A 15,284-nucleotide genomic window follows, 5' to 3' on the forward strand; every position below is an offset into this window, starting at 1 on the left:
ATGAGTTTACTTGTGGCTAACAATATTGGATAAACAATTATAAAATTGGTAGAATTGTTCATTTTAATTATACATTCATGTAAATATACAATGAAAAATATTTAAATTATACAATTGTTTTCATGTTTTAATTCTAAATTGTAGTTGGCAATTTATAATATCTTTTGAATAGTGGTTTTTATACAGATATATTGTGCATCGTTACTTTTGTTTGTGTGTGTGTGTGTGTGTGTGTGTGTGTGTGAGGGTCTCTATGAGCAGTATTTGTAATGGCTGCTTTTCTCTGTGTTGTAGGTCAGAGCTCATTTAGACATGGTGTATGACAGACTATCAGGCTTCTCCGAGATCGGAATCAGCCCTGCCCATGTTGAACACATCTTGAAAGAGCTGACCAATCACGAAGAGAGAGCATGTGTAAGTATTAACTTGATGACATGTGAGTTTATGGTTTTAATGATGTTACATAATTTATCATTCAGATACAAAATGAAGTAGCACTGCAAAAAAAACAACAATTCTTCCCTCTAGAAGGGATCCAGTCTACATCCATCAAACATTGATTTGTCCTTATAATGTTCTAGCATGTGGAGATACAGGCATATGGTCTGATAAAGCATGTAAATCTCACTCTCTATAATTAAACTGCTGAGCATGGCAGTTTGAGGCCCTTATAGAAATCACCCACATGTCCTCATCCTGCGGAGAGAAAGGGGGGTGTTTCACCCAATGTGATAAATCACCCATCACTTTCCTGGAGTCATTCTGCTGACACCAGACTGTGGGAATTCTGGGTGGCAAACATACATTTTTTTCCATATACATATATACAGTATATAATATTATAATTTGAATGTTATAAAGTTACATAATTGTTGATTAATTTTCTTGAAATTCTAATTATTTTTATGAAATTATGCTTAAATATAATTATATTTACATTGAATGTTGTTTATATCATTGCTTGAAGCAAGCGCATTCCATGTTTTTAGATGAAAATTAAAAAGCCAAAAACAACTGAAAAACGTATTGCTTTTCTATAGAATTAAGCCTTAACTGTGAACTATACATATCGATTTTTTCTTTAAATAAAACAGTTAAAATATGCATAGTATTATAATGCTATCCTAAAACTAAAATGAAAAAAAAGTGCAAAAATAAAATGCAGAAAGAAAAGAACAACAGAATAACATAATTGCATTTTGAACAGAAAACTGCTGCTTTGAACGATTAAGCAATTGTTTGTGTGTGTGTGTGTGTGTGTGTGTATTCTACTGTAACATTTAATCAGTTTAATGCATCCTTGCTGAATAAAAGTGTACGTAATATTATGCAGATGAAATATTTCTCTCTCTCTCTCTGCCTGTAGGAGGTGTTGGACCGAGCGCTGACTCTAGCGTGCGATGCTGACCAGTTGATTGAAGCGTCTCATTATGCTGTGGACTCCATCCTGCCCAAATGCTCTGAGCTGAGGGCTGTGTGTGAGGAGATCAGCAGTGTCCTCAAGGCCAAGAAAGCCTATCTGCTCAAAGCCATGGAGCTGCACCAGTGTCTAGAGAAGGTACAGAAGGCCCAGCTAGGGATTTCTTCATCAGCACTGTTCAGGATGTATCAAATGGATTGGTAACACTTTAGTTTAGGGACCAATTCTCACTATGAACTAGTTTCTTATTAGCATGCCCATTATTAACATATTAGCTGTTTATTAGTACTTATAAAGCACACATTCTGCATTACCATGTTCTACGTCTCTAATCCTATCCAATACCTAAAGTTAACAACTACCTTACTAACTATTAATAAACAGCAAATTAGGAGTTTGAGTTAAGTTATAGTTGATGATTTGTTAATAGCCTGTTTTATAAGCTTAACAGACTTATGTTTAGGTCACTGTCCATATTTATCATGTCGGAGGAGGGTTTGCCAAGTGTAACTAGATTACAAAAGCTTACAGACTTGGACCGAACGCCCTCTTATGATGATCACTGACTCTTTTTCTTTCTCTTCCAGGCCACTAAATGGTGTGATGATGGGATCTACCTGCTGGCATCTCAGCCTGTGGATAAGTGTCAATCACAGGATGGGGCGGAGTCGGCGCTGCAGGAGATTGAGCGTTACCTGGAAACAGCCAATCAGCACAAGCTGACAGATTTGAATGGAATTTGGAGGGACTATGAGTCGGTGCTCACACAAGACTTGAGGGTAAAAAGTCAAAACCATTAAAAAACATAGCTGAGCAATAATATGCATATAGAGTTTTATTTATAGTCAGATATCTACTGTTCATATGTTATAGCTATTGTTCATTTAAAGTAGTGCTGTCAAACAATTAATCGTATTCGAAATGAAAATTTTTGTTTACGTAGTATATTTGTGTGTACTGTGTATGTTTATTATGCATATGTAAATACACACCCATGGAGGTATATATTTAAGAAAATTGTATGTTTGTATATGAAATATATTTATATATAATATCAATTATATGAACATATATATGTAAATACACATATTTTCCAAATACAATAATGTATTTGTATTTATGTATAATTATACACGGTACACACGGAGTATAGTATTTAAATAAAAACTTGATTGTGATTAATTGTTTGACAGCACTACTTTTTTGTTATTTTTTGCTGTTCTCTGAGGTCCACATTTAATGTTGCCATGATTTGTACATCATAAAAAAACATTAAGTTCTTAATGACTCAGTCTACCACTTAATTAAAAATAAAATTAATCAAATAAAGTTTATCATTTGATTCCTGCATAGACCTGCCTCTTTGCCTGTAGTTATTTACACTGTGTGCGGTAATGGGTGGGCGGAGCTAAACAGGCAGCACCGTAGAAGCAGGCGTTGATCATCTTCTAACAAGAAAGATCTGTTCTGTAAATTTCAGCATGTTTTTATAGCACAGTGACCTCTTATATATCAAAGGACCAAGGGAATTTAGATTTCTCATTACATGTCCCCTTTAATTAAAGTGTAGAGTAATATTTCAGATGTCTTGCGTGGGTTTTAGTGCGTTAGTGTTAAATGAATGTCTTCTCTGTGCTCGAACAGGATCAGGTGGACAAAGTGTTTCAGAAGCAGCTGTCCATGCAGGAAATGTTTGAGAAGAGGAGGGTCAGTCTAAAGAAGTTAGCAGCCAAACAGACACGACCCGTGCAGCCTGTCGCCCCACGTCCCGAGGCCATCATCAAATCACCCATTTCATCTCCAGGTTAACCCCCTAAGCGTGACTTTTTAATGTGTTGGATTACTTACTCCTACTGAATAATACAACATTTTGGGACAAATATATTCATCTCAAATGCTCACATTTACATGTTCACCCAAGTTCTCAGCTTTAATTCTGAATTAATCCCTAACAAAATGATCACATGACTTGTGCATAGATGCAAATGCATTAATACAGCGGTTTCCCTTAGAGCAGTTCAGCAGTGTCTTCTCTGCTCCGCAGTGCGGTAATGTGTGCGTCCTCTCAATGTCGTCCCCTAACCCCCTCCGCACTTGAATACACACCGGCCATTAGCTACTTACGGTCACTCGGGCACAAGACATACAGCGGATGCTGTCACTTGCTGATCTCTTCTGCCATCTAGTGTTTACCATGGAGATCTGCAGGGCTCATTGCATGACACAAAAAGCAGTGTATATAATATAAAATAAATTTTTTTAATTAGATTATTTATATAAGTGTGCTTTCATCCCAGCTCATAGGGAGAAGTCGATAGAGGGTGATATCATCAATGGAAACTGCAGAAAAGTAGGTATCTCATCTCTTGGCAATGCTTTATTGAATATATAAGCGATAATCTTTATAAAATGGCTTTGATATTGATAAGTAAAACAACATTGGCTACAGTGTACCTTCAACATATGCATTTGTTTGCACGTAAGCTTGTTAATTGATCATAACATGATGAAGCAAATTGTCCTTCTGTTATATGGGAAATGTGACCGTTTTTGGCACACAAAAAAACATTAAGTGGCAGAAAAAATAGCTTTTATTTTCATATTGACAACCTTAGAGGTTATTTGAATAATACTTGAGCTAAAAATGTTCTGCCAAACCAGCTTCTGTGGCATTTGTGATCTGATCATGACGCAGTGTTGTTTCCATTTTCAGGAAGAGATACACTTACAGAATGATGGCAGCAGACACCCGTCTGTCTCTGATGAGGAGGAGAACTTTGCTGTGCTTAGACGGTCAGTCAGCAGCTTATTACAAAATCAGCTCTGATTGTGTGTCTTTTTGTATGAATTGTGTATTTATCGTGCATCTTCTACAGGCACGTAATGAACGAGCTGTTGGAGACGGAGCGAGCGTATGTGGAGGAGCTGCTGTGTGTGCTGGAGGTGAGCTGCACTGACGTTTTTAACCTCTAAAAGTCTGATTAATTCTGAATTTCAAGACTTGACAGATGTATTTGCATTTAGGGTTATGGAGCAGAGATGGACAATCCTGCCATGTCTCACCTCATCCCCAATACGCTGCTTCATAAGAAGGACGTCCTCTTTGGGAATATGCCTGAGATATACCACTTCCACAAGAAGTGAGTGAACCCTCCGTGTCCGTGTCTCGTGTTATGAAGCACTTCTTATTCTCTGTATTCACTTTCCGTATATTTCAGGACCTTTCTTCGTGAACTGGAGGCGTACACAGACTATCCTGAGCTTGTGGGCAGGTGTTTTTTGGAGAGAGTGAGTCGGGTGTTACATTCTGGGCCGTTCTGATTGAATACATTATTGAATAGATTATGCAAACATGGTTTTCGTGTTTTTTTTTTTTTTTTTTTAGATGACGGATCTGCAGATCTATGAGAAGTACTGTCAGAACAAGCCTCGCTCCGAGTCTCTGTGGAGACAGTGCTCTGACTGCGCTTTTTTTCAGGTCATCTTTCATACACATCTCCTAACTCTAAGTCATTTTAATGTGTCCTTGCTAAATTAGCACATTAATTTATTTAAAAAAATGTTTTTTTTCTGTTACGTATTAATTATAAGTAATAATAAATGTTAATTAAATACAATTTATAATTTAATAAATATTCATTGTAATAGTCAAATAATAGTTATATGGTGATTTACATCATCGACATCATCACCATTATCATAATAAGAAAAAAAGCATAGTAAAGAAATGGAGTTTGTGTGTGCTGTTCTCAGGAGTGTCAAAGGAAACTGGAACATAAGCTCGGTTTGGACTCGTACCTGCTCAAACCAGTGCAGAGAATAACCAAATACCAGCTCTTACTGAAGGTAAACGAGACCCAGAGTACACGTGCTGATATATAACCCATGTTTGCACCTCTCACTGATTTAACCTCTATGTGTTCATGTGTGTTTCTGTCAGGAACTGCTGAAGTACAGTAAAGGCTGTGAGGGTGAGGATGACCTGCAGGAGGCGCTCTCATCTATTCTGGGCATCCTGAAAGCCGTCAATGACTCCATGCACCTTATCGCCATCACTGGATATGAAGTAACGATTTCATTTACTCGCGCTGTGAAATTTAATGTTCACTTTGAATTAAAATGGTTTCCAATAATGCAAGTTGCCTTTGGAGTAGCCGTTGACCTCTGACCTGTGTTTCCAGGGCAACCTCAGTGATCTGGGGCGTCTGATGATGCAGGGGTCGTTCAGCGTGTGGACGGAGCACAAGAAGGGTCACGCGAAGGTGAAAGACCTGGCTCGCTTCAAGCCCATGCAGAGACACCTGTTCCTGCATGAGAAAGCTCTGCTCTTCTGTAAGAAACGAGAGGAGAACGGAGAGGGTTATGAGAAAGCACCTTCATACAGCTTCAAACACTCACTCAATGTAAGTACCAAATATTACTGTAATTAATTTTTTCATGAAACGGTAGTATAACCCGGAAAAATGAGTAATTAAATCTGAATGTTTAATTTGTGTTTTATTCTAAGTTCTATTCAAATTCAGCTGTTTGAGTCTATTTATATATATATATATATATATATATATATATATATATATATATATATATATATATATATATATATATATATATAATGTATGTGTGTGTGTAAATGTATTTTTTTTCTTCTGACAGATGAGTGCTGTAGGTATTACTGAAAATGCAAAAGGAGACAACAAAAAGTTTGAGATCTGGTGTAATTCTCGAGAGGAGGTGTATATTGTACAGGTAAACCTGAAAATTGTCCTATATTTAATAACCCTATATCTAAATAACATTGAATGTACATAAATTAAAGCAGCACTCTGTGATCCTGGTACTTGCCTTTATGATCATTTTATTGGTTATTTTCAGGCACCGACACCAGAGATCAAAACGGCATGGGTGAACGAGATCCGGAAGGTCCTAACAGGGCAGCTAAAGGCCTGTAGAGGTGAAATAGTTTTTTTAATTCTTTATTGAGAGAAATTGTTTCATTTATCAAGAATGCATTAAATTGATCGGTAGTAACAATAAATGCATTTATAATGTTACAAACATTTTTAATAAATGCTGTTCTTAATCACAGAATCCTTCGTAAAAGGATAAGGGTTTCCGCAGAGAAAACTGCACAAGCTGTTTTCAACATTGATAATGAGAAATAAAGAATAAAAGCAGCAAATTAGAATGATTTATGAAGAATCATGTGACACTAAGAACTGGAGTTATGTTGGTAATTCAGCTTTGCCTTACAGTTTTGCTATATAGGAAAAGTTTGAATATATTAAAATAGAATTAAAATAGTTGTTTTAAATTACAAATATTTTACAGTACAAACAGTATTTTACTGTTTTAACTAACTGATAAAAAAATGCAGCCCTTCTGATCATGAGAGACACTTTTTAACAACAAAAAAAATGGTGTCCCTCTCAAACCTTTGAACAGTAGCGTGTATATATATAAAATGGCCCGCTTCACCTCATTGGTTTTATTGTGTGTGGTTGTCTAATGATGTGATGTATTTCAGAAGCAAGCCAGCAGAAGAGCTCAGATCAGATCTCACAGTTAACTCCCACCAGCACCAGCCTGACCCTGAGCCCCTTCAAGACCTACCCAAAGACCCTCAAGAAAGGAGAAGAGAAGAAAACTGAGCTCACGATGGCAGACTCCAGTACAGCCGTCTCACTTAAAAATAACGACAAGGTCAAAGGTCAGTCAGCTCTTCGCAGCGTAGCATACACACATATGGTCTCACTACACACTCTATGGACAAAAGTCATCTTTCTGTTATCACACAACAAATGTATGACTCCAATCAGTCGGTGAAAACAACCCCAGACTAACGTCAAAATCTCTCAGACAGTTCAGAATGCTGCTATCTTTTCTCCTGCTGCTTATTTCTTGCAAATTTCTGTGATGTTCTTTGTAACCCCCGTCTAAACCTGTAACCTCCTTCATTATTTCCCCTTCCTCTTTCTTTCTCTCTGTCTCTGCGGAGAATAGACGAGACTGTCACCAGTCCCAACACTGAGAGAGCTGCGGTTGCTAAAAAGCGCTTTACACTGCAGGGCTTCAGTAACCTCAAGAGTCAAAAAGGTACAGCAGGAGAGCAAAGCTTAAAGAACATATCATATTTTTAAAACGGTGACTGTGCGTACTGATAAAAGAAACTCTTCAGTGTTTGAAATAATTGGTTAAAGATATTAGTTTAACACAGATTTCAGTGGCAATGGATAAATTGTGAATATTTCAATCACTAATATTTGGCTTGAACCCCGCTGCAGAACTCATAGCGCCATCTGGTGGCAAAAGCCTAACACTACCCATGGTCTCTCTCTGTCCTCCAGGTATACTGTAGTCTCAGAAAACACTAGACTGTATGTAAATCAGAAGTCTAGATTAGCAGCAGTTTAACGTCATAGTTCAAGCTTGGTAGTATTACAATTTAGATCAACCGCCACTTAAGTGCTGGTCACTGTGCCAGGTGTGACGACTTATTTCCAGGGACAAGAATGTGTCCACACCAAAAACATAACAATGTATTTCTTGTTATAAGATTGTGATTTTTTTTTGGATCAGGTCAAAATCACATTTTATCGCATTGCTGATATTTAAGGCACAGTGTTGGACTTAGTGGACATGTTGCAGAGCCACTTTTTTTCCTTTATAATGTTTAAAAAGCTTTCCTTTTAACCCTGTTATAGACTTTCTCTCTCTTATTCCTGTTTTTTGTCCTGTTTTTTGTTCTTTCTCGCTCTTTGCAATGGCTGCCAGGATCATCCCCCCCTAGCCCTGACCACAAAACTAAAAGACATGAGATTAAGAGTGATCCTACACCGTTTGGCTTCAGAGGTACACTGTCCCCTAAAAATATCCCAGCATTCCCTCCTCAAACATCAGCCATAACCAGTGTTCCAAAACATTTAGTTTGTCATATTATGTGGTTGCCGAATTATCTTTCACCTCCATATATTATGTTCCACCATCTTTCATACATCAGCCTAAAGTAATCAAAACTAAAATGCTGCTGTATTAGAAGTTAAAGTGACAGTTCACCCAAAACGATGATCATTTTGTCATTGCGTGTTTGTCTTTAAGTCATCCAAGCCTGTATGAGTTAGTTTTTTCGACTGAACACAAAATAAGATATTTTGAAGAATGCTGATAACCAAGCATTTTCATTTCCCATTGACTTTGGTAACACTTTCTATGAAGCCAGAATTATTTACTAATTACCAGAACACATTATTATGGGTATTCTTAAGGCATTAAAATGAATGCATAATGCATTATAAAAATAAAAAAAAACTTAATTGCCTTATAATCTATCTTAAAAGTTATAATCGCAAATATGTAAATATTACAATGTTATAAATTAGATGTTATAACATTATTATAACACACAGTGAACACTGTCATATTACACATTCCTATTTTATTATTATTATTATTACTTAGAAGTTGTGTTTGTCCCCTTTAAGTAATGTAAGTTGAGACTTGAGACTTATGATGCATTATGACTAAGAAACATAATTCATTGAAACTTAAGTGGATGAATCGTTTTCACTGTGTTATAAATCATCATACTCTTTTAATAGCTATAACCACAAATAATTATAACACATTAAAACAATATATAAATATTCAAGAGATTGATCAACATATTATAAAATTATTTATAATGCATTCATTATATTGCTTGAAGAACACCCATAACCAGCCTGTCATAAATACAGGCTTCATAGAAAGTGTTACCATTTTTTTTTTTTTTTTTGGGTGGTCTGTCCCTTTAAACGTTCACAATCAAAATCCAAACAAACTGGCTTGTTGTTGGTGTACACCCAAACAGCAACAGCAGTCTGTGGGGTGGTTGGTAATTCGATGGAGTCTTTGAAATCTTATCAGCTGCCTCTCCCTCAGACGCAGGTCCCCACATCACTCTTACCCGAGTGAGATGGCTGAGCACTTCTAGTCTGTTGCAGACTAAAAGGAGAGGTAACTAGATGCCTGGTGTGGGAATGAACTTTGTCTTTATTGCTCTCTCACAGCAAACTTCCAAACAGACTGGCAAACACTAACCACGGAGTATGATAGCACTGTAATTGGTGGTTTGCTTGAATAAATCACGACGCTAAAATGGCATCTCTTAGACATAACTGCTCAATAAATTACTGCCGACGATCTGAAATGCTCTTTACTGTGGGAGAATGTGAGACCAGCCCAGTTCATATCTTATTATTGTTACAGCAGAGAGAATGGTCAGATAATCTCTTAAAGGAATAGTTCACTGAAAATCAGTCATCTTTATTTACTCGTGTCGTTTCAAACCTGTATGACTGACTTTCTTCTGTGGAGCGCAAAAAGAGAAATTTATTAGCTGCTGTTTTCCGTTTATTTGCATTGAATGGAGAATAAAGCATTCAGCCTTCAAAAAAGAAGAAGCGAAAGAGCCATTTAAAAGTATCACAGAAGTGGTTGTTATTGACTGACTGTTTTAAAGGTTTTAAAGGAATAGTTCACCAACAAAATAAATATTGTGTCAACCTGTAAGAATTTATTTTTCTGCTAAACAAAAATAAAGAAGCAGGCTGTTTTTGGACGCCATTGACCACTGAAAACAAATACTATGGGAGTCAAAGGTGACTCCAAAACAGCCTGATTACAAACTCTCTTTTGTGTTCAACAGAAGAAATTCTTAGTAAATGATGACGCAATTTTATTTTGGGTGAACCATTAATTTGAGAATCGTCGCAATCAGATCACGATTCTTTGAATTGAACTTGAGTCATGAATAAATCATTCAGTTTGAGAATCAAATCAGTCACTTCATTTAAAAAGGTCCGACTCAAAAGAAGGATTCATTTACAAACTGGACTGATAACAGTATTTCTCAGCATCTCAAGATGAGCATGAAGTTTCAGCCTGTTCCTCATATGAAGCTCATTAAGAGATTTTTGCATTTAGATAATAATTTTCCCATCCCTCTTGTGAATTGAAAGCTTCAGTTCTTGTTTGTAGTAGCTCCCTGGAAAAAAATTGCATGAAAAAATCTTTTGTTTCCACAAAACAAAAAGTCATACAGGTTTGGAACAACATGAGGGCAAGTAAATGACGACAGAAGTTTCCTTTCCAAATACAGTATTTTACAGCAAATCAGCACTAATACTTTAATCCTGTACATTTACAAACTGGAATTTGTCAATTTGAGCAAGAGTTTCAACTTGCACTTCCCTCGGTGTGGAAGCTCTTGCGTTTCACGCTGCATGAGTGTCTGGTTTGGGTTCCTGTCTGCTGGTTTGCGGTGCTAGTTCTGGATTCACTTTTACGACTCTGAAACCACAGAGTCCCTTTCTACCAAACACTGTTCCAGGCTCCTTTAATATCCACTGAATCAGATCTAAAAATGTTTATGTATTTTTCCATAAACATGTTTTGTATGATTTCCGAATGTGTCGTGCCTTTTTTACAAACTGTCACCAAAATCAACAGAGTCATGGCTGTCTGAACATAAAACAAAAACAGCTCATCCTGTTATATCAGTGCCCAGAGCTGTTCTTTTCTTCAGATACACTGTCGAAAATATACGCATATGCTTGTTAGATATATTTTGAAGCTGGCCCTTAGCTGGTCATGTGCCGGCCCGACCAGCTTAAAACCCAGCAAAGGACATGCATCCCAGCTTCAAAACATACCTAACCAGCATATGCTGATTTTTCAACAGCCTACGAGAGAAAGAGACATTGGATTTGTTTCAAAACTTACTGTGCTGCCTACATAGGTATCATATACATACTCCCAATGCAGAGTTTCAGTGAAAGCATCTAAGATCACGATTTACTCGTCCAAAGTAAACTAAACAGTATTTTTATTATTTTTTTGTACAATTTCACTCTTTCTGCTACATAGTTTTACATTTATTTCAGTGTTACGTCCTATTTCTTTCTGTTTGATTTCAAAAAGGTAAGATTGTTGTGTTGTTAGCTTAGCAACATGCTAATGCCAGACTCGCTTTTTCCTTTGTTTGATTTCAAAATGTACTAATTTGTTTTTAAAAATAGTTAGTCAGTTTTTTTTTTAATGCTGTTGTTTTGTTAGCTTAGCAACATGCTAATGCCAGATTCGTTTGAAATGCGATAATCCCACTTCAGGAACTTCACGTTTAGCACGCTGCCTTAGAAGACAGCAAAACAGCTCGCTAAGTTTTGAAACGGGGCCGGTCTCTTCTTCACCTTCCACGCACACCATCTTTGTGGAGCACCACTCATCCGTGTCTTTCATCGTCTCACCGTGAGCCAAATGTCACACTTGTTATACTCATCCTCTCTTTCACAAGGCTTCTCCAAGGCATCGCTGTCTGTGGACGCGTCTGAGGAGAACGACGGTTACTCGAGCGCCGAGGACCCCATGAACTCTGATCCTGAGGATGAGGGAGGGAAAAAACTGGTGAGTCATTCACGCTTAAAGACCCATCCATGTTTGTTTGCAGATATCTTGAATTTGGCACTGATTGTGTGTGTGTGTGTGTGTGTGTGTGTGTGTGTGTGTGTGTGTGTGTCTCCAGGCAGGTACGTGGTAGTTGCTGACCATGATAAAAACGGACCACAGGAGCTGACGGTGAAGAGCGGAGACTCAGTGCAGCTTGTAAAGGAGGGAGACGATGGACGCTGGTAAGATGCTCACATTCAGGTTTATGTTTACTCATCCTCATGCTACACATTGCATACCACTATGACTCACAAGCTGATTATTATTATGGTTTTCAACATATTAACAACTGAAATCAGTTCATCCTTTTTTCTGTTTAATCAGTTAATAGGAAATAAAAGCTCAATCTAAACAGCTATGTCTGTCCTTTTTCAGTCTTTTAGTATTGTTTATATAGTATAGTTTTTTGTTTTATCATTTTATCATATATTAGCATATATTTCTGCTGTAATTTTGACAAAACGGCTTAATTATCTTATATATATTTAATACTAAATATATGTTTATTTCACATGGTTAATTTAACTATGGTGACACTTTACAATAAGGTGTCACCTGTTAACATTAGTTAATGCATTAATAGTGAACACTACATTTATTAAACTCTTTATTAATCTTTGTTAATGTTAGTTAATGAATAGACAGTTGTTTATTGATCAGTTGTGATTTTAATAATGCATTAGTAAACGCTGAAATTAACATTAATACTAATAAATGCTGTAGAAGTATTGTTCATTCTTAGTTCATGTTAACTAATGAACATAATAATATACTCCAATATATCCCGTGTTTCCAGAAGATATGTTCTGCGTTCCAGAACTTTAGTTCTTCAGTAAAATGAGTGGTTTATTGAAGGCAACTAAAAATGTTTCGATTTGACTTTTATGTGTTATGTGTGCATGAGTTTATGTAAATCATTTTATTATTATAGTTTTAAGTGATCTCGTGGCCACCTAAACTTTTTGTGTGTGTGTTTTTATTTATTTTTTTGCCAACATTGTTTAATTTATATAGATCCATTATGACATTTTGAGTTTGAAATCCTGTTATGGATGTACTTTCATTTTTTTATAAGACGACCATATAAGAATTACCTGACGTTTTCTGTCAGCGGAGGCTGGTGTGATATCTGTGTTTTTGTGCTGATTCAGGTTTGTACGTAATCTGCGCACCAATAAGGAGGGCTGGGTCCCTGCCGCAAACCTGCTCACTCTCATCGGAGAATCCAAATCCTCTCAGTCCCTCTCCAGCTCAGGTAACACAGCTTCTCTTCCACCAGCCCTACATATCCCTGTCATGAAATCTGCGTTTGACGAATGAGTGTTTTCCCCCGCAGAAGGCAGCGGGTCTGGAAACCTCAGCACATCCTCCAGCTGCAGCGAAACCTACACAAGCTTCTCAGACATCAAAGCCTGAAGCCGCCGCTCCAGCGCCTTGTGGCAGCTCCTACACAGTGCACTTTCTACTGAAGCTCCTCGAGTCCTTGTACTGTATTTAACCTCGTCACCCGAGAAAGGCATTGACCTCTGCGGTCAATACGAGCTATTCAGGATATTTTATACAGAGCGTCACGCTTTCTCAACCTTCTCTCCTTCGTAAGAGAGAGAAAACAAGTTGTTCGGTGTCTGCTGTTCCCTGTGGAAATTCTCCTTTACTTTGAAAGTATCGGTGTGATGCTGTTTGTTTCACGTCTGCATGCATTTCCTCAAAGATTAAAAGAGAAAAGGGCTCTTGGTCGAGTCGGCATTAACCTCAGAGCAGCCTGCGGTTTTAGAAGTCTTTAAATATACATAACAAGGACTCTCATTGGACTTTAATGTATGACCACACGAGCTTCCACTGGTTTTATTGATCTTGCATCGAGAACATCAGTGTCTTTTTGAAATGTCTGACTTTGTTGGCGTCTAAAGCTCCTGTCCGATTTGCTGTAGCAGCAAGACAATGAAGCGATGTTTTATACGGTAAAGACTCTTGAGGTTATGCCTGCTGAAAAGTCCCGTTATTCACTGTATGTATTAATCTAAAACGGCTGTATAGTTTAAATTATTTCCTGTAAAAGATTTGTACAGATATTAACTTTTATCTCATGTTTTTCATTAAAACAGTATATAAAAATATACATATTGTATATTATGACCACTACCGTTGTGCGTCAATGAAATGTATTTTGTTGTATTTTGTCTGTTCTGCACCATTCGTGTACAATTACTGCAATTTTTCGAACGTACCAATCGTGTTCACATTTTATGTAATTTATTTCGTCACCACAGATTGTTCGATTCGGTTTGTTTTAGATGTCATATCTGGTAAGTGATAATTGGCATGCTGTAACCATCATTCAGCTTTTGTAAAACGGTTCAATGTCGAATAAGTATTTCTCACAGCTTGACAAATTTCATCTATATTAATATTCCTCAAATCAAGCCATAATTTCTGACAGTTTGACCACAGCCTTACTGTGCTTAAATGTTCACGTCCCCATAACTGTATGTTGTCTTTTTAACATGTTCAGTAATACAAAAAACATTGTTCATTTCTATTTAAATTTTATGTGGCACATTGCTGCATGTTAGTTTTGCCTCTCCATCTTTTCCTGTATTAGACGCGTATCTGTGTACATGTGTAAATATGTATCTAAGAGGATGTATGAGACGAATGAATTTAAAGTGCTTAGGGTTAAATAAACTTCACTGAAACATTCTATCCTCTTCTGCTGGCTCGAATTTGTGAAGAAATGTCTGCTGTTTTTCTTCCTATTTCTCTCATTTCTGCTTTGAAGATGACCTTTGAATGAATTGGTAAATTCGAGTTTGCACGTATCAGCTCTTTTCATTGTGCACCACAACAAAAAAACAACAAAAAAACTTTGTAATTTAAATAATTTTGCTGGTTTATTCATTTCATGCACGTTTTTCATTACGATAAAAGATAATTGGGAAAACATTAGTCAGAAGTCAATTTTGATTATAATTAATAAATGTGTGTGTATATATATATATATATATATATATATATATATATATATATATATATATAGATAGATAGATAGATAGATATAGCAAATTAGAAAATTTGCATGTATATATAAATATATATTCATATTTAATACATGAACATTTCTTATAATATATATATTAAAAGAAATGTTCATGTATTAAATATGAATATATATATATATATATATATACATGCAAATTTTCTAATTATATACTGTATGTGTGTGTGTGTGTTTTATATATGCATAATAAATACACACAGTATGCACATTAATATGTAAACAAAAAGAATCGCAATTAATCATGTCAATGCAAAACAATTTTCCATAATTTACTTTTTCAGATTTGTATTAAATACGATAATAGAATATAAATGGATAAACCTT

The 15,284-nt window shown here is 36.3% G+C and overlaps 1 protein-coding gene across 14 annotated transcripts in view; it reads left to right on the forward strand.

Moving 5' to 3' along the window:
• mcf2la (mcf.2 cell line derived transforming sequence-like a) overlaps nt 1-14,605 on the forward strand; it is a 61,067-nt gene extending 46,462 nt beyond the window's left edge. For 8 of the 14 annotated variants that reach the window (XM_043237653.1, XM_043237666.1, XM_043237719.1 and 5 more), the window contains 23 exons: nt 295-414; nt 1,367-1,558; nt 2,008-2,199; nt 3,065-3,224; nt 3,718-3,770; nt 4,134-4,213; nt 4,297-4,363; nt 4,445-4,560; nt 4,639-4,708; nt 4,806-4,898; nt 5,174-5,266; nt 5,361-5,486; nt 5,602-5,823; nt 6,074-6,166; nt 6,293-6,371; nt 6,945-7,127; nt 7,421-7,513; nt 8,192-8,269; nt 9,338-9,412; nt 11,751-11,860; nt 11,972-12,084; nt 13,054-13,157; nt 13,239-14,605. In XM_043237653.1, coding sequence (XP_043093588.1) covers nt 295-414; nt 1,367-1,558; nt 2,008-2,199; nt 3,065-3,224; nt 3,718-3,770; nt 4,134-4,213; nt 4,297-4,363; nt 4,445-4,560; nt 4,639-4,708; nt 4,806-4,898; nt 5,174-5,266; nt 5,361-5,486; nt 5,602-5,823; nt 6,074-6,166; nt 6,293-6,371; nt 6,945-7,127; nt 7,421-7,513; nt 8,192-8,269; nt 9,338-9,412; nt 11,751-11,860; nt 11,972-12,084; nt 13,054-13,157; nt 13,239-13,318 — 2,592 coding nt within the window. In that variant the 3' untranslated portion in view covers nt 13,319-14,605. The remainder of the gene's footprint in view (nt 1-294; nt 415-1,366; nt 1,559-2,007; nt 2,200-3,064; nt 3,225-3,717; nt 3,771-4,133; nt 4,214-4,296; nt 4,364-4,444; nt 4,561-4,638; nt 4,709-4,805; nt 4,899-5,173; nt 5,267-5,360; nt 5,487-5,601; nt 5,824-6,073; nt 6,167-6,292; nt 6,372-6,944; nt 7,128-7,420; nt 7,514-8,191; nt 8,270-9,337; nt 9,413-11,750; nt 11,861-11,971; nt 12,085-13,053; nt 13,158-13,238) is intronic. The other 6 variants (XM_043237674.1, XM_043237755.1, XM_043237660.1 and 3 more) reach the window with 5 other exon arrangements.
• Nucleotides 14,606-15,284: the final 679 nt, after the last annotated feature.

Source organism: Puntigrus tetrazona, chromosome 1, assembly GCF_018831695.1.
Source record: "Puntigrus tetrazona isolate hp1 chromosome 1, ASM1883169v1, whole genome shotgun sequence".
Lineage (NCBI taxonomy): Eukaryota > Metazoa > Chordata > Actinopteri > Cypriniformes > Cyprinidae > Puntigrus > Puntigrus tetrazona.